This window comes from Lytechinus variegatus, chromosome 2 (assembly GCF_018143015.1).
Source record: "Lytechinus variegatus isolate NC3 chromosome 2, Lvar_3.0, whole genome shotgun sequence".
NCBI classification, from domain to species: Eukaryota; Metazoa; Echinodermata; class Echinoidea; order Temnopleuroida; family Toxopneustidae; genus Lytechinus; species Lytechinus variegatus.
Genome location: NC_054741.1, coordinates 38,445,737 through 38,466,056, shown reverse-complemented (window position 1 = coordinate 38,466,056; position 20,320 = coordinate 38,445,737). Strand labels below are relative to the sequence as shown.

General features: G+C 36.7%; 1 protein-coding gene across 2 annotated transcripts; it reads right to left on the bottom strand.

Moving 5' to 3' along the window:
* Window positions 1–996: 996 nt before the first annotated feature.
* On the bottom strand, window positions 997–20,064 carry LOC121409457. 2 transcript variants are annotated; one of them, XM_041601387.1, is made up of 6 exons: window positions 19,916–20,064; window positions 15,357–15,506; window positions 11,540–11,722; window positions 10,371–10,524; window positions 3,749–3,851; window positions 997–1,977 (listed from the first exon to the last, which is right to left on the bottom strand). In XM_041601387.1, exons 1-6 carry the CDS (start codon window positions 19,953–19,955, stop codon window positions 1,783–1,785), a joined length of 825 nt encoding a protein of 274 aa, XP_041457321.1. In that variant the 5' UTR covers window positions 19,956–20,064; the 3' UTR covers window positions 997–1,782. The 2 variants fall into 2 exon arrangements, with proteins under 2 accessions (XP_041457321.1, XP_041457320.1); XM_041601386.1 differs by lacking the exon at window positions 19,916–20,064 and adding an exon at window positions 19,108–19,228.
* Window positions 20,065–20,320: the final 256 nt, after the last annotated feature.

Sequence of the window (20,320 nt, the reverse complement as noted above, 5' to 3'; positions counted from 1 at the left end):
TCCTTCCTTCCTTCCTTCCTTTCTTTCTTTCTTTCTTTCTCTTTGACCACCCTCTCCCTCCCATCCCTACCCTACTCCTATTCTCTATCTCTTCTTTTTAATCCTCTGAAACCCTCGTCTGTTTAATTCACTTCGATGTTGAGGCTTGAATGCATCCTTATTTACCCCCCCCCCCCCCGAAAGTACTGTCCCTCTGGTGTGCAAGCCCACCTAAACAACAACAAAAAATGTTCAAATAAAAAGAGAAAATTCAAACAAGCTGTACATTCCATTAAAAGTGGATGTAATATAAGAAAGTTATGACATTTAAAAGTTTAACTGATTTTCACAAAGGGTTCTAGTCGGTGTGCAAATAGGGGAACTGATCAGGTCGCCAATCTACTTTTTTTGTATTTTATTTCATAAACTATGATTTATGTATAATTCAAACAATGAAATACAAAAGAAATAGTGACATCATCGTCTCTCTTATTTCAATATCACTGTGTTGTACATAAACAATTAGTTTTTTGGGAAAATAAGCGAAATTTCAAACTGTCATAATTTTCCTATTATACACTGAAATTTGGTGAAATATTCATTGTTATGCTAGTTTGATTATTTGTTTTTATTCAAATCAATTTTTCATCGGGGATGGACTTGACTTGTAAGGATTTAGCTTTTTTTTGTTCAGACTGCTTTCTGAATTAATGCTTATAATTATTTGATACGACTCTTCACTAAAAAATCACTCGTTCAATATTGTCACTTTTTTACTCTTTAATCATTATAATTAGTGTTAAAATTATAGGAATTCTCACAAATTGAATTCACACTATGAATAGTAAGATGAATAAAATAGGAATCGCATAATAATTTGTATACATTTTGAAAGCACATGTATATTGCACCTGGATGGGGCTTGCGTGTAGTCTAGTAAAACACTCAGAGAGTCAGAGTAGGCATTGGTAGTCCTAATTATCCTATATAATAATCATATTTCATTTTTCTTCAAAACCAAAGAAGACAGACAGTAGTTTTAAAGAAGTAAAGTAGATGAGAATATGTGTACACATAGTAGAAAAGTATTATAGTCAAACGTCAAATTTGTAAATATGTTATCTTTTATTTTCACAGGTCCAGGGCGTACATGTATACATTATCATTTATGTTGTTGTATTCATGTTATGTTCTTACTCTCATTCCCCGAGAGGGGGTCGATAGAATCAATAAAATCTTGCAATCTTATATTATAAAATTACTTGACAGTCCTTGATCAATGCAATCTGGAGGATGAATTCTTTTGGTATACAGGGTATTAGGCCTACACAACCCTCTGAAAAAAAAACCGAGATAATGTAAATGCCCTAAAATGGGAAAAAGAGGTCATTGATAATTCATATAAGACTATGAGCTTTTGACTTGAGCACTGAGCAACCCCTTTACATTCATCATTTCAAACATTTATTCTGAATAAGCATAATCAGGACTACCTAAAATTAAACAATGATAATTAAAACGTACATCCTTCACTGGAAAACGATTTTGGTACAAGAAATACCAACCAAGATAGAACACATTTGAATAATTGACAAGGATTGATAATAACTATCACCATGATCACAGGAGATATATTCTTTGATCATGATGATCATTTTGAATAAAGGTGATATGAATTATTTTCCATTAATTTTCTAATACGACTGAATAGTTAAGCATTATCATGAACATGATCGTATCCGTGATTATATTTTTAGATTTTTTTAGACGTCCGTGAAGGTCTTTGCCAGGCCTCTGCCCATTTTATGATGAGAAGGCGCAGTGGGTATGAGTGTCATGCCCGGGGTAACCCGGACCTAGGTTCTCTCGAGCTCCATGGGCGGAACAATAGCTCATCCAAGTTGAATAAGGACTGCCAGAAAAAATCTGGAAGTCCACTGCTGTACCGGAATAATGCCAAGAGTTTTGAGAGTGACACGCTCCAGCAAGTGTGTTGACCTTTAAAGAAATATAAAGAAAAACAAGAAAATAATTTGAAATTAATTTTAGATTTACTTTAAGGCAGTGGCGTAATGAGCCGAAAAAAATTGAGGGTCCGGATATGGCGCATCACGCAAAATTTATAAAAAGTTACAATTGAGCAAGACGAGTGAGATAAATTAGATTTCTATTACCCCCACCCCCCAATTTTGTGATAGATTTTGACATAATATTCAGAAATTAACATATTTCAACCTTCTCTCTTTCCTTTTCTCTTTTGTTTACTTGGTCGTAATTTTTCTTTTATTGGGTAAGGGTCCAAGGTCCCATCTTCATGCCACTGGTTTAATGAGTGGAACGCAGGGTTGACAATTTTTACATCACATCTGGTTTATTTGATTAAAACCACACTTTTATTATGAACCAGCTTTTGTTGATTCATTTGATTTTTTAATTGAATGAAAAGTAATAAAAAATATGTTCAATTACAAAATATAGGAAATGTTGACCCAATATCAAATTACTCTCTATAAGGAGGGGTGGGGTGGACTTTCATACAGTCATTTAGAATTATGTAAAAAAAAATACAAGTCCATCAATATTTTTACTTTTAAGAGCTCAAAATCAATCCACTCCATGATGTATATATGCATCATATATATCATCCCCGTGTGTGTGAGGGTGGGTTGTGAGACTGTGAGTTTTGTGTGTGCGTGTGTGTAAGAACAACGGAAAACTCAATTGTGCCCCCCATATGGGGCGCCAATTGTCCGCCAGTATTTTCGTCCAAATCAAGCCATTTCGTACACAAAATTTGTTTTTATTCAGACGAAAATCATTTCGTCATAACGCTGTTTAATTTCGTACACGAAATTTATTTCTGTCACATAAAATTAATTTCGTCTAGACGAAATGTAATTGCGTCCACAAACTTTTTTTGGCGTGCCATACTCCGTCCAATTAACGCCATTCCGTACACAAAAGTTTTTTTGTTCAAATGAAAATGATTTCGTCATGATGCAGTTTTATTTCGTATTCGAAATTATTCTTGTCACACAAAATCAATTTTCGTCGAGACAAAATGTAATTTCGTCCACAAAATTTATTTCGTACACACGAAATGAATTTTGATCTAACGACATGGCACCCCAAGTGTTCAAAGGAAAATTCTGTAGGAAAATTTGTGTTTCACTCCAACGAAAATCATTTCGTCATGATGCAGTGTGATTGCGTCCTCGAAATTCATTTCGTTGCGATGCGAATATCTATTCTGTCGACGAAATGATTTTGTGTCACAACACAAAAAATTTCGTCCATGTTCAGCACCCCAGTCAAAATAAAAAATCGTTCCCAATGCCCTGAGAATTTTCAGCTCGATTCTTACAAACAAGCCTTAGAATGTCCTTATATTTTGATCTGAATGTCAAATATTTTCACCTTGCGCTTCGCGCTCGCAAAATTTGATAAGTGAGATATGCATCATGTTCATGGTTACAATAACTACAAAAATGCTTTAGAAGTTCAGGTGTAATTTTAAAAATCAGCACGCGCTTTGCGCTCGCATTAGATGATTACGGTAAGATGTATAGGCTATTTAAATTCCCGGCCAAAAACATAGTCCTTAAAATGTCTCTGCTTGGATTCAATTATGTACAACAATTTCAGCTCGCGCTTCACGCTCGCATTGTTTGTGACTCTTTTTTTTTGCTGTCCCCCCCGTAACGGATCCAAATTACGCCACTGCAGACTGCATTCGTATCATGTAAGATGATAATACATGTATGCATACCTGAAGATTGTAGCCATTGTTGAGTAAGTCTAAGATGTAACTGAGAACACTAGTTGAAAGATACACAGAACCCCCGGGGCAGCATCCAGAGCTACAACAGTACCTAAAAATATGGCAGAACAAAAAATTCATATATATATATATATATATATATATATATGTATATATTATGAGCTAAGACTATGAATGAATCATGCTTTGTTCTTGTCATGCGCACTATATACAGTAGTGCATAAGGAAGTACATGTAGTAAGATCATATTGATACAGAAGAAAAGAGGTAAATAGGAGGTCGGATGCTGAGTTAATTAAAACAATACTCTATAGGAATTACTTTAAGGAATTATGAAGTGTTTCCCATCATTTTGTTTCCTTAAAACAGGGCATTCCCGTCACGTCACTTAAGGGCCATGCAGGTATATAGCATAAAACAAAATAAAATACAGGTTTACTCAAAAACAATACACTAGTGTATTCAGCATCAACTATGACGAAGAAATGTATGGGCCCAGCACAAGCATAAATTATAATCATGATAATAGAATCACTGTTGTCACCAGACACCGGATTATTGGGCTCATGAAATGCTTTGCAGAATCAGGGGAGCGTTGTTTCAACATTTTTGTCCGACAATTAAGTTGTCAGATCCTTAATTTTGATTTGGCGATGAATCACCATTACTACAGGGGCCGCGGAACGGTTTTCAAAGGGGGGGGGGGGCTGACCATGCAAATAATCACAATCCTATGGTCATTTGTACGTTTCCGCGGCCCTTGTACTATGGTAACAGTTAGATGAAACTGGACTTGTCAGACATTTTGTCAGACAGTCGTATCATGAAACGCTTCCCAGTACTGATGCTGAATATTCATTATTAGCATTAACCTGCAGCGTCTAAAAGTGTAGGTGTAATAATAAACGTGTAGGCCTACCTATACTGGCTAGCCTGACCAGGCGCATGCAGGGCAGCTCTAGTCTGCTAGGCAAGTTTTTCACTCGAGTAAAGGGTCTGAATTGCAGCCTACTCATGCCTTGTATTGGAACAGCAAGTTTTGTATGTGCTATAGTCTTTGCGTGGAGGCACACTTGTTGATCAAAGTTCCAACCAGGGTCCATGCCTGCAGACTAGGGCCGCTCACCGCGCTGCCGATCCGAACCACGCGCATACAACATTCATACGACGTCAGACATCCTCACAGCGAAACCAACTTCCAGCTTGCAAATTTTACTATAAGGTATACAAAAAAGTGCTTAAAATTTTCAATTTTCATGTCACGGTGCCTATATTTGATTAAAAATCACTTGCATTATCAATTAACGAGAAATTGTGTGCTTATAAACCCCCATCCCTCGCTCTCCTTTTGCTCGTTTAGTTTTATTGGTGACCGTTTCATTAGCATTACAAGCATTGGTTGTTAATGTTTTTAAACACCTAGAGGGAATATACTATTTCTATTTAGGCCTATACAATTCGTCATTTTCTTTTACCTGTTTTTTTTTAAATCAAGACAGTACAGCAATTCATGTATAAAGAATTACAGTTCGGTTGTAATCTTTATTTTTCTTCACCCCAATAAAAGTTTGCATTGTTTTGCATTCAGTTCAATAACAACAAGTACATAAAAGTATCTTTATAAATGACAATATGTATCTCATTGGAACAAAGTGAATAATGCCAGCGCAAAGCGCAGACTATTTTCCTACACTGACCTTAAAAAGGAACATTTTAATGATGTCTTTCTCATAAAAACATACGCGTGCATTATTTTAATGATAATCAGCCCTGAATATTTAAACACTGTTCATAATCATAAATAGATAAATTTCTCACCAACAAAAGTAGATGGTGCCAACACTTTACATTTTGTCAGAATAAACTCTATACAGCTTTCGGGCCTGAACATCAAGAATTTCAGCTTGCGCTTCGCGCTCGTATTATTTTATTGGTGAGATGCAAATCCTCTTAATAAATTTCTATATACAGTACTTAAACTGTCAATTTTCAGGTCCGCATAATTTTTAAAAAATCGTTCGCGCAACATGAATTATTCAATTTAACATTTTTTTTTATTCTTCTACAATTTCAAATACTTTACTCTGTAGAGCTGCAAAGTAAAACGAATATGACACCGAGTTTGAATAAATGTTAGAGTGGTTTGAAATTTTTCCTGATAGAGATACAAAGCTTTGGGCGCGTTTTGGGGGTGTTTTAAAAGGCACATTTGCTCTAATAAAAGTGCCAATAGTGTGAAAACAAGCACATGACCCAAATTTTTTTTCAGTGTTTGCATTCTTAGATATACCTTCCTCTACATGTCTCGGGTTTGGAATAAAGTGCAGTATTTTTTGTATCAAGTTTGTTATTCAAATTTCACATTTTTAGGTTGATTTTTTGTTATCTTTCGCGCAATATCTAAGAACTGAGAGTGCTGTTAGACTTATAAGAGTAATTAATTGATTACGATACAAATAAAAATTAAGGATACAATCATTGATTATATCGCGAATTTGATTAAATTTTCATGGATTTCGACTGAGTAATAAAGTTTTAAAGTCATTGTTGTGATCTCGTGAGGTCTAGAAATGCAAAATTCTTTTGAATGCGCAATTCCATTTGGGTGAACTTTGAAGCTATGTAGCAAAAAACAAGCACATGGACCAATGTTCATTTCTTTTGGCATATTTAGAAATTTCAGATGCTAAAGTATTCAGTGGTGTACCGTGGGTCATGGCATAGGGGGGGCACCAGCAAGAAAGACTAGTTAGCGCGCAAAGCGCGCTCAGTTGCCAGGTATACTGACCTAAGTGGGTAATAGTGACATTTCAAGGACAGTGCCATTAAGCGGATATGTATCTAACTGATCACATAATGCGAGCGCGAAGAGCGAGCTGAAATTTTTTGATATTCATAACTAAAAAGGGACATTATGAGCAAATTTTTGGAATCTTTATACGTACCTGTCTTGCTAAACAAACAATACGAGCGCGAAGCGCGAGCTGATTTTTTTTTATATATTAACCCCATACAGGGACATTAGGAATCCATTAAGAGTATACATGTCTCATCATTGTCATCTAATGCAAGCTAAGGTTTGTTTTTTGGAATTCACAAAGACCATATATGTATTTCACTAACCAAATGATGCGAACGCGAAGCGCGAGCTGAAATTTTTTGAACTTTTGACCCCAATTTTAAGGACTATTTTACGGACTATTTTTCTAAGGAGTCCATTAAGAGTACACATATCTCACCAGAGTCATCTAATGCGAGTGCCAAGTGCATGCTGATGTTACTAGAATTACATCTAAACACATGAAGCACTTTTCGTAGTCATTGTAATCAGGATTACCATACGCATCTCACTAATCAAATATTGCAAGCGCGAAGCGCGAGCTGGAAATTTACTTAATTCAGAACTGAAGAATGGAGTTCTAAGGCTTGTTTGCAGGAATTCACGAAGACCATGCGTATTTCTCTAACCAAATGATGCGAGCACGAAGCGCAAGCTGAAAATCAGAAAAAGTTACATATTAAGGACTGATTTAAGGAAATCATGAAGAGCAGACATATCTCAGCAATCCAATGCGAACGTATAGCACGGACAGGAAGTGTTTTATATTAAGACCTTAAATTGGGGCAACCACTTTAAGTAGTAATTAAAAAAAGCATATGTAACTACATTAAATAATAATAATTCGAAGTGCGAGGAAATATATTTGGTGTATTTTGACTGAAAACGAGAGCTTTTAGTACAACGGAATTATATATTTCGTTAAACATACAATGCGAGCGCTAGGAACAATGAAGAGATAGGCCCTGAACAAATTATGTTTCATATAGTTATGATTTTTTTCAGTATTATGACATAAAATAATTATAATATAACATTATTAACAATAATTTCTTCTTTCCCACTACGTTTCTTTCCCTTTCGCCCTCGTTTTCTCCTTTTCACCGTTTTTTTTTTGCCAGCCGATGGGGGGTGGGGGCACATACCCCCTCGTAGTTACGCTACTGAAAGTATTTATGTGCAAAGTATGATGAAAATGACATGGGTTTTCAACGTTTGGGAGCAAGACTACGGAACCATTCGCATTTTAGACGGTATCATCAGACTTTTGATTGTTTGCGGCGCATTTTTGGCTGTTTCAAGCCAACTCACAATACTTTGGGACACTGATGATTTGGAAACGAGCAAATGAACGCCATATTTTTGTCTAACCTGCATAGCAGAGCAAGACTTTCGGCGCCGCTTTTCCGACGATGGCGGCGTCGTCAACATTGAAATCTTAACCAAGTTTATGTTTTTGATATGCCATCATCACTTAGAAAGTATATAGATCTAGTTCATGAAACTTGGACCTAAGAGCAACCATGTATTCCTGAATACCATGTGCGAGTTTCAGGTCACATGACCGAGGTCAAATGTCACTTAGGATCAACGAACTTTGGCCATGTTGGGGGTACTTGAGGAATTGTCATAACTTTTAAATTTTATGGATCTAGTTCATGAAACGTGGACATAAGAGCAACCAGGTATCGTTAAACATCCTGTGCGAGTTTCAGGTCATGACCCAGGCCAAAGGGGCCAATGGTCATTTAAAGATCAATGAACTGTGTCTTGGGAATATGTGTTGAATTGGCATCGATGAAACATCGACATTAAGGTTATAAATGAATGAATGATTGTTTTGCACATGTCTTAGGTCATATGATCATGGTCTAAGGTCATTTGGGGGTCAAATGGACATAATATTTTATTATCATATTAGTGTTTTCAAAGGCAGCACTGCTGCTATGTCGAATTGCATAATGCAGGCGAGACTGCCAGAGGCGTTCCACTTGTTAATGTTTAAACGTCTTCAGAATACATTCCTCTACAAATCTGAAAAGTATGAAAAGTATGAGGAAAATGACATGGAATTTTAATCTTTGGGAGCAGAACTACGAAACCATTCGCATTTTAGACGGTATTATTAGACTTTTGTATGTTTTCGGCGCATTTTAGGCGATTTTCAATCCGACTCGCAACACTTTGGACACTGATACTTTAAAAACGAACACATTGACCCATTTTTTAAACTTCCCTACACTTTTACAATGCACTGATTCCTCTACAATTTTGCCGAATTTGATGACATGGATTTTAAATAAAATGCAGCTTTAACTATACTCTTTTAATTTTCGAGTAGATTCACGTCTTTTGAAGACTTGTTTTTGGAAGTTTATCCACCATTCTTGTCAAATGAGGGCGCTGCTGACTCTAAAAAAGACTTTGGAAAAGCGCTGGAAAAATAAGAATATATACAACATGTGGGTACTTTTTTTCGTATAAAGTCTTGGGTTTGGGTCTCATCTATCCAATGAAAGTTCAAGTTTTGACAGATTGTTACACTTGAGTGTGCACTGTCCATTTTTGTAAAGCTCGCAGAAATCTGCTTGCGCAGAAATGTTCGTTTTCACGCCGCGTGTCAAGGGGAAAGGGCGAAATCAAACTTACCCTGCGGAACATTTCTCACATGTTTGATTGAATGATTTTATTTGGCAAGTCACCATAACATATATACAGTATCATTAAAACAACAGGCTTGCACAGGATGACCCACGAAAGCTCGAAAGCTTATTTCCAGTGGGGTCCTCAATATACAGAATTAAGATAATAAAATGGTAAAATTATACTATTTACATATTAAAAATGAAGAAAAAAATCACAAAAGTGCAGTTTCCCTTGCACCTTTTAGTCAATTGAAATAAAACGGATAATTCAAGCATTTTGCAACAACCTTTACCCTCTTTTTGGTGCTAGCTGGATCTGAGGACATAACAGAATCTAAACAAAAGTTTCTATCAGACATCTCCAGCATTTTTTTTTCACTATGCTTTTATCATTTAAAGTTGGTTTTCATTTCGTTTTTCATTTAACACTTTTTCCTCCATACTTTTCCTAAGCTTGAAAAAGATTAACAAAATAAAAATCAAGCCATTTCATGTAAATCACCGCTCAGTGTAAAGCAAATGTCGTCACGATGACCTCGGTGTGTGGGGGAGTGGGGTGGGGCGCAATGCACTCTTCAAAGTGTTTTTGGCAATAAACAAGTAAAAAAAAAGGTAAAAGATATCTTCAAATTAATTTTACAAGCTAAATTCCACGTGTTCTTCATGATTAAGGTCTACTTTTATTCACATAACTATTTCAAAGTTCTGCGCAAATTATTTCCAATAACTTTTTAAAAGTAAGTGGTGCTCACTCAAGCGGAAATATTTTTCGACAGGTTCATCGTCATCTTGAGTTTCAGGTCGCATGCCGTCGCATGACCGAGGTCAAAGGTTATTTATGGATACCAAACGTGAAGAGAGACTTTTTAAAAGTATTGTTAGATTAGATATAAAGGAAAATCATTATGCGGATACCAACCGCAATACTGGGGGAGGGGGCAAGGATTATTTTGCCCCAACTTTATCTTTGGTCAACAGTTGACATCTTCGTCCTTGTCTGCTTATTGGCGGAGCGCTCTCCTGATAATGTTTCATGCCAAATTATATGTAGGTAAAAAATGCGGAAAAATTCAAAGAGAAAAGAGACAAGCAATATTATAAGAAACCAATGTGGACATGAACTTACGTTGATCTTTTAGCAGCGCCACCATTACAGGTATCTCTGATGTTAGATAAAGCATCTGCTCCATCATTCCATCCGTCAGGGTTGAGGTAACCATTATTAGATAAGAGATCTACTCCTGGGTGGTTCAATATTTCACAGGCTAAGTCCTGTCGAGCTATTACATGAAGAATAAAATATGACCAGAACCGATTATTATAATACGTTACATACATACACACCACACAAACCCTCACACACCCACCTGCCCCTTCACACAAGTAGAATGACGATAGCGTCATAACTTCGTTATTCATTTTATGAATATTAATTATATGGGATTTTTAAATTCATAACGTGTATGAAATATATAGATATGGATATGACGTCATAATTATGTATAAATCACGAATAAATTGTAAACGGAACAACATGACGGAAGAAAAAAAAAGACAAAACGGCGAAATGACCGAACAAGAAAATGGACATTGACTGATCCACAAATGGCGGAACAATTACCGAATGGCCGAACGACAGAATTAGTAAAGAAAAACCACAACATGACCGTCAAGTTGGGAATATTTGTTTAATGAAAATTGTAGTATATACTTCTAGAATCCGACGGGTGCTACTTGGGCACCCTTGGGCATTTTCCTTAACTTGACGTCATAGACATTGAATGACCTTTTACTGACAATGATGTGATCTAAATGGCCAGTGATCCATATGTTTGCATTTCATTTTTTCATTAGCTTTAATCTGATACCAAACATGTCATGTTTATTTCGTAAAATATGAAAGTCATATAAAGAGGTACCTAAAAATTGGGCGTGGCCTATGACGTCAATTTAAAAAAAGTACCCAAGGGTGCCCAAGAGGCACTCGTCGGATTCTTGGAGTAGACACCCTTTACTACAACTTTCATTTTAAAAATGCATATATACCCAACTTGACGGTCATGTTGTGGTTCTACTCGACTATATTGAGAGCCAACCGATATTAAGCTCGATCGAGAGGCGGTAATATTATTGTTAATCTGTTTTCTGGGAACTTCTCATAATAATAGGGTGAAATGAAAACCTAAAAATTGTATAGTTATTTTCGTGTATTTTTATTATGTTCATTTCCTGGTCATTTATTACCCCCCCCCCACCCCCCCCCATGGCTATCCCATACATTTAGTGCATACTTACTTCCTCCTCCTCCACCGCCGCATGTTCCTGAAGGTTTGCTGAAGCAGCACTTGACATCGGCTGCCTTGGATGGACACAGGTTGGATATGTAGTTGTTATAAGGGCACTGAGAAGTGGCTACGCACTTCCCCACCTGGCCATATGTCGCGTGGTTGTATTCGGCACACTCCGAATCAGTATCCGCTGTTAAGAAAATACATGTAGATTCGTCATACGAAATGAAAATACCCTGGGGGAGGGGGCCACTTCCATTCACGAGTGGATACCACGCGCGACCATGGGGTCTCGAAAAGCACCCTAAACACGTAATTTCTATATTCTGAAAATGCACCCCCTTAACAAGTATTGGTGTGTGAAACCCTACCCTTAACAAGTATTGGAAACAAAACGACACTCTTGGCAAATATTCCCCGAAGTAAACCCCTAAACAAGTACAGAAATGATTTATTGTTACGGGTCATTCGGTTGTCGGCTTTACCTTATTTGGATTAGTACGACCCCACCTTCTACACCTCGCGCAAATCGGACTACACGAAGTGTTGGGGCAAAAAGGACATCCTTTATAAAACATTTTAATTTTGCTTTATCATCCCCGCAAATTCGACCCTAAACACGTAATCTTCCTAGCGAATTAGATACCCTTTTTTCATTATTTTCGTGTTTTTGACACCCTTTTCACAATACGTACGTAACGTGCCCTGTCGTGAAAAAGACATCCTTCTTACGAGTTTTTTGGGTCGCGCATGGTATCCACTCGTCAATGTAAGTGCCCCCCCCCCCGGGTGAAAATATTATATTCTGTGTTTTCAAATTAAAGGTAATGTCCCCCATTATAAAACCGCACACCATTGTCTCAATTTTGGTGAAGTAAGGAGAATAATGGCGCAAATACATTTCCCCTACGGCGGTCTTATGGCGGCCGTACGGCGAATCGAAAACGGCCGTTTTAACATTTTTTGTACCAGCTACATAATAAAAATGAATTAAACGGCGGTTTCGACTAGCCGTAGGGGAAATGTGACTGCGCGATAAGATTTAAATTCGATTCGTTGAAGATTGAACTCGGGTGGTTCGCTCTGATCTTGCGCCGGCCAGTGGCGTAGCTAGGATTTTTTTCCTGGGGGGTACTGGGGGTCCTTGGTTTTTCAGGGGGGGGGCACCATTTTTTCCGGTGTGTGTATGTGTCACAAGGGCAGATCCGACTTTCGTCACTGATTGGGGACGGGACCCGAAATTATTTTCACCTATATTTCCCCCGACCTGTCACTTCTTAGTTTTATTTTTATAAAACAACATAAACATTATAAACATTGCATAATATCATAAGTCTTATTTAAAAAAAAAAGTGCGAGCGCGAAGTGCGAGCGATTTTTTTTTTTTTTTTTTTTGCTTTCATGTATTTTGTCCTGAAAATCTAATATTGTGGGCAATGTTACGTGTGATCCTGAACAAGATTCGTATGTAACTGGATGGTTACTGCGAACGCCAAGCGCGACTGAGCAGAAATTTTTATTTACTGTTCTAACAATATCGAAAAGGAACCTATTTAGGACTGCTTACAGCTACTTACGAAGACGAGCGCGAAGCGCAAGCAATTTTTTTCTAGCTATTCCGACCTAAAAAAACGGTCATTCTAAGCACTTTTTGTAATAATAAATGGGATAGGTATGTAACTAAGCAACTGATTCGAGCGTGAAGCGCGAGGGAAGAAAATTGATATTTTATACCTAAAAGCGGGACACTCTATTCATCATTAATAATGCGATCGTGAAGCGTGAGCAGACAATTATTGATATTCTGATGTGAAACTGGATAATTCAAGTACATTGGAATAAAGAAAATGCAGGCTATCGCGCATGTTTTAGATTTAGACCTAGAATCTGGGCATTCTGAATACATTTGTTTAATGGAACATGATTATGGAATACACATAGACAATAGAAACTTGGCAAATCAAACAATGTTACCACGTAGCGTGAGGTTAAGAATCCTGATATGTAGACCATCAGACGGATATTTACAGAGCACTTAAATTTGTAAATGAAGAAATAATGAAAGTTCGATGTCCGAGCTAAAATATTTTTTTTATATTGACTTCAAAACTTTGTCCATATTAACCTACTGAGCAAGATATGAATCTCATCGAACAGGCAATTCTGGCGCAAAACGCAAGCAAACATTTTATATAGTAACATGAGAGGACTTTTTTCCAAGTCTTCCCCTCACATTTTTTTTATTCACTCGTCTTTCTCATCTTATATTTTCCTCTTTCCTTTGTTTTCTTCTGTCTTTCTTCTTCTATTCTTTTTTATTTCTTTTTTTTTGCTATACCAATTTTTTAGGGGAGCACCTGGAGGGGAATACTAAATCTCAGGGGACACGTGCACTCCACCCCACCCCCCCATCGCTACGCCACTGTTGCGCCCCCTCCCGATTATATAGGGTCCATTAAATTCTTTTTATTGAGAAGACCGTTCGAATCCCATGGATTTAGCTTAAATAAGCAAAGGTATTAACGCAACGTTGCATGATGACCAAATAGTCCCTAAAATTTAGTGAAAATCTGTTATCAAAACTATCCCATAACATACGTCCGGCGATGAGTGCTCATTACAGGAGATTAATGTTAAATGTCATTTCAAATAAAATGCAATTATACAGATAATACATGTTGGAATGTATATTATCGTTGTATTTTCATCACTTCTCATTGCACATTACTGATTGTGCATATAACTATATTTAATGTAGAACCTTTTAATGGCCATCACCTTTTTCGTCTGATTTAAACTGGATTTTGATCATTTTGCTCGTTCAATTTAGACCCTATTAATTTATTTGATCAATATCAATTTCAGCCCTGAGTATAGAAATCATCGGTATTTACTAGTTGAGTTTAATACTGTGAGGCATTTGAATAATATTACAGTTACTCAGCCCTGCCCCCATCGGGGTTCGCGCAGGGCCTACATGGGGTCTGTCTTTTTTTTCAAAATGAATTGTGCCTTTTTCTCAAAGTAAAGCACCCTTTCTGAAGTACCATATTTCACGTTTAACAATAAAATGAAATATATTATCCTGCTTCGCGCTCGCATCAGTTCTTTAGTAAGAATAAGATACCCATCATGTATATTCATGGTTACCAAAGTGCTTAGAATGTCCAGTTTTCAGGTCGGAATTTATAGAAAAAAATCAGAGTCGCACTCGCATTTTTCGATTGATGGGATATGTATCCTCTTCATGAGTCACTAAAAGAAGTGCTTAAGGACCCTGAAAACTTTCAGGTCATGTATATAAAAATAATCAACTCACGTTTTGCGCTTGCGTTAATTAGATACGCACATTTTTAATGATAGTTACAATAGCTGCTCAGACTGTTTGATTGTAATGTCTTAATAATGAAATATCCAAACAATTTTATCTCTGCATTGCGCTCTCAATATAATAAGCCTTATGAGAAGAAATATAAGAAAAACCTTAAGAAAATCAACTTTAGCGGCCTATCGGGAAATGTGGATGGAAATGTTTTTTTCCGGTCCACCCCTTTCCTGCAAAAGCTATACATGTATAGTCATAAAGCGATAAAAAGAGCCGTCGGTCACTTCGTATTTATAAAACTCACCGCTCAACATAATTATAACACAAACACACAGCTACTTCAGACAGAAACGTTTACGTATAATCTGATGGTGAAAAAAATCTTTTTGCACCCGTTCTTACAAATAAATGCCCTTTTTGCTTTGCCACTCCCAAACGAAAATACGTTCTACCGCCCCTACAGTTTACCGATATACCAATAAAAATCGATTGCTTTTACCTGTAAAGCAGCATTTGACATCGTTGGGTTGGGTAGGACAGAGGTTACTCTGGTATTTACCAGCTGGGCAGGATCCCGTAGTGATACATTCTCCGGAACACCCGTAAATATCGTGATCGTGGCTGCTACATTCAGGGTCAGTGGCGGCAGCTGGATGACAGAAATTGATATCACAAAAATTGCAAATATGAACAAAATAAATGATTATCTGCAGAAGGAGGGGGTGTGATCTTTGGTTGAAGAAAGAGTAGAAAATTAGAGGAAAATATTGGTAAAGATTTCATTAATGTCAAAGAATAACAGAGTTAAGAATTTCCCGGGAATTTCCAAAGTTTTGACTTGGTAACATCACAGACGAGCAGCACTTCCTTAATTGATGTCGTGGTGCCGTGGTCTCGATGGATGTATTTTTCTTTAAAATGCCATTTTCTTTAAAATAGTTCAACTCTTATTAAAAAATAGCGTTCCTGGAATTAATAATAATAATAATGAAACGTTTTTGAGAGATCTGCAATGTTCCAAATTGAAGTACACTTTGTGCAGTGTGTAGGTGTATAATTTGCTGTAGGCCTTCGACTGGGTGGATATATATTCCAAAGACTTTGAAATCTTGAATGTTATGATGTTGCCTGTATGTTGTCGTATACACTTTACAATTTACATGTACATTTAAAGCCCCTCTCATGTAAGCACTTAAAGGGGTGGTCCGGGCTGAAAATATTTATATCTTAATACATAGAGTAGAATTTACTGAACAAAATGCCGGAAATTTCATCAAAATCGGATAACAATAATAAACTTATTGAAGATTAAATTTTAGCAATATTTTGTGAAACAGTCGTCATGAATATTCATCAGGTGGGCTGATGATGTCACATCTCCACTTTCCGTTTTCTTATGTTAATACATAAAATCATATTTTTCACAAAATATTGCTTAACTATGAAATTAAATAACTTTGTTATTTGTTATCCGATTTTGATGAAATTTTCAGCATTTTGCTCAGTGAGTTCTACTCTATTTATTACGTTATAAATATTTTCAGCCTGGACCATCCCTTTTAGCAAAGTTGCATGTCTCTAGGCGCTTTTTACAAAAGGAGTGGAGATGGAGGGGAGAGAACCGTGTTCTTACATGGAATTATGACACATCCGGGAGCTGCTGGCACATGGCAACACAAAATGGAGTTTTGACAATCCATAATCCTTTTATTATTTGATTGATATTCACAAAAACTTTATCAATATTTTTCTCAAATTTTACTAATCATCAAAACTATAAATTTCTCGTCATCCGGGTGAACTTCCTCGTTAAAAGATTACTCTTCAAATCTTATATTAACGAATGTGGCGCGTCCTGTATAATAATCCAATCAAAGCAGTGCATGACGAATGCATGATAAATGTAACCTTAAAATATGTCATGTACATGAAGACGGTATGTAGAATGATGATATAGCAATGCCGCTTCATGGCCGTACGCAGCGGGCAGTTGCCCCCAGAATAAAGTTTCAGATCTCGGTATAATATTTGCCACGAAAATAGACGTTTAAAAAAAGTTCCAAACACTTTTTTACTCTAATGACCAGCATATCTTTGAACAAAAAAGTTCGTGATTTAATTATTTTCTATTCGTTAATGAAAATGTAAAATGGCAATTCCACGGTCAGTCGCATCACACGTTTGCGCGCCTTTTCTATAAATACTTGGAGCTGTCAGTTTTCAGGGTTGAGTCTTTCTGTCGAGTTAATACTGTCAATGTATCTTGACAACCGAGGTTTTTAATACACGATGGTTGTATGCTGTACATTGTGGACGCTAAGACGCCCAAAAAATCCCAAAATCGGACAGTTGCATTACACAAACATGACATGGAGAAAAAATGACTGATTACTTTTGAAAAGATCTTTTAAATCAAATCAGGTTAACCAATTCCAATACCTGCAAAACATTACTTACATAAATAATATAAGTTTCAAATAAGACATTTGAATTTGGGAAACAACTCAATTCGAGTTTCTTTTGTGGATACAAAAACTCTGGTCAGTCTCACTACCATGGCCCTGGGAAGTGGGGACGGTGCTGTGTGTATTATTCCTCATAGGCCATACCCCCTAGGTAGATGATAAAAAATGGCCTACATTTTGGACCGAAATACTTTTTTTTTACTTGTCAAGTTTCTCGGGATTAACTATGACCCTTCATTTTATAATGAACCCCCTTTTTTTTGCTTGTCATATTTCCATCAGCACCCCAGTTGAAAAATCGTTCCCAAGGCCCCTGCGCACTGTACAGTCAGTCCATTACACTTTGTCCGGCATCACAAATCTGACATTTTTTAAAATGACCTTCAGATTATCCAAGTGAAAATTTTACAAAACAAACAATAATTTTCTATTAAATTGAAGTTATAGTCCCATGTATACTAATTTGTTTATGGTTCGGGTAATCCTAAAAGCAGGTACGTAAGAACAAACAACGGAGACTAATAATAATCACCCTTTGTATTTCTTTTTATTTCATAGATATTTTTTTTATCCAGATTTGAAATAGCGCCAATATGATTTTGGGGGGAAATGTTCGCTTTTGCTTGGAATCGCCAAAATGCATCAGTGGCAGAATTTTCACTGACTAGATCCACTTGGGGTTCAATTTCCCTTTAAACAGTCTTTAATTAAAGGGGATTAGTTTTTATTTCGTAATGATACTTATATATAAACAGACCATTAGTGCCAAGGAGAAAGAGATCAAAAGACAAATCCTAATCAGTATATATATGGGAAGGCGGGGTAAGTTGAGCATAGGGGCAAGTTGAGCCACCACCCCCAGGCCAATAATGAATGAGTCAGACATTGTGGTGGTGTCATGTATTGATGACCCATAGCAAAACCCCTAACCCCACCACATTGTTTTCCACTTTGAAACAAAAAGTAGTTTTTTAGAGCGAAAAGTATGAATTTCAGCCAAAAAAGTAAAAAAAAGAGTGTAAATAGATAAGTGCTTCATACACACACACGTCTTTAAGATAACAACATTGTTAGTCCAGGTATTGATCTTCATTCTTGTCATAGTCTTTTATATGATGGATGCATAATAAATGTGTGGATACAAAATTATCGCACTAAGTTTGGACTGGGGTAAGTTGAGCCAAACAGCATGGGGCAAGTTGAGCCATGGTAATTCTTATGGTAATGTATCTTAAAAAACAAACAAACCATATAAATCGATTGAATTGCAGGCTGAAAGGAGCAAATTTACATGACTGCTCATTTCCTTTTAAAGGAAATAAAAAAAGCGCCTATTAATATGGCGGCTCAGCTACAGCCGGGGTAATAATATGATACCAATTATCAAAGCGCAGTAGAGTATATGCACATAGTAGCTGCGCTATATAAATGGACCTATTATTATTATTATTATTAAAGGATGTTAGTATTTATAGAGAATTAGCAAGTGAAAAGACTTTAAACAAGAAATTGACATGCTGGTTCTCCCCCATACATTTTGTACGTAGTTTTTGTGGCTTAACTTACCCCAGACGGTGGCACAACTTACCCCATATATGGGGCAGGTTAAGCCATTTGACATCGGGTTTTTCAACGGTCACGATGACTTTCAGTGTGGGGGTAGAAAGTTATATGTAGGTGAAAAACATTTCCCAAGAATCAAATTTAAAGGAAGGTACTTTTTTCTACAATAGTACTCGTCATATCAATTCTAAAATGCAAAATGCAAAAAGTGTCACAACTTACCCCGCCTTCCCCTACAGATTAGCAGATTTTTTTTCCTCATTGGCACTAACCAGTAAACAGGCTTTCGCAGAAATACAGACCACATCGTTTTGGAGGCACTACTGAACTATTTTCGATGTTTCAGATTATCCAGGGTGATCTTCAGCACTATGGGATTCCAAAGGGTGGGGGTCGCACAACCGGCCCGTGCGCCCCCCCCACCGTTGTGAGGCACAATTTATAAATTTGTAATGTAAAAATGCCGTTAAACACACAAGTGTGCTACTCGTGCCCCCTCACTTTTGAAAGTGAATACCTTTTCTTTTGCTTGTCAATTTTTTTCGTGTGTCCTTAATTTTTTGTTGATACCCCTTGTTTTGCTTATAATTTTTTTTCTTCGGGAAAATTTGCTCCCCATTTGGAAATTCCTGGACCCGCCCCTGATCGTCAGCATTATTTAGGAGCTTTTGAAGGCGACCTAGGAAAAAAAATTTATGAAATTTTATTGGTAAATTGCCAATTCGTCTACTACAACTCGTGCACTCGCCACATGGTCTATCTTGCCATTCCGTCCATCAACACTTCGTCTAACAATCATTTTGTCTAATAACCATCTGGTCCAACCGTCTAATTACCAGTTCGTCTATGATCATTTTGTTTCATAACCAGTTGGTCTAATATTCGTTTCATGTTCATTCATTTTGCTCAATTAACATAGTAGACGAGTCGGCATGGGATCGAACGAAAATGAAGCATTTTATTTACTCATGATTGATGAATTATTAAGATGATAATCATCTAGTATATTTCTATGAAAGTAATTACTCACAAGCTAAGGTGATAAAGCTGAGAAGAATGAAAATCTTCATGTTTTCCGAAGATGATGCTTCTTTATAGGAGACCGATATTTTACAGTAATAAGCGATGTTCTGATACCGCGTTCTGGTTCTAAATGTGGTTGCTTTCCTCTGATATGAATCATATTATAATCAATTCAGGCCGAAAACTATTTTTAACACGTAGGCCTATCGCCGTTTATCTTATCATCTTGAGAATTCGCCATACTTTTTTGATATAGTGATGGATGAAAACTAGATAATTACCTATTCGTATCTCCATCTTGAAAATCACCTTCATAACATAACAGGCTGATTAGAAACCTGTATGAATGTATGAAAGCGTTCTAGTAGAGTGGTTTGGATCCTTGTGTTCAAGTCCCACAACAGCTTTATAC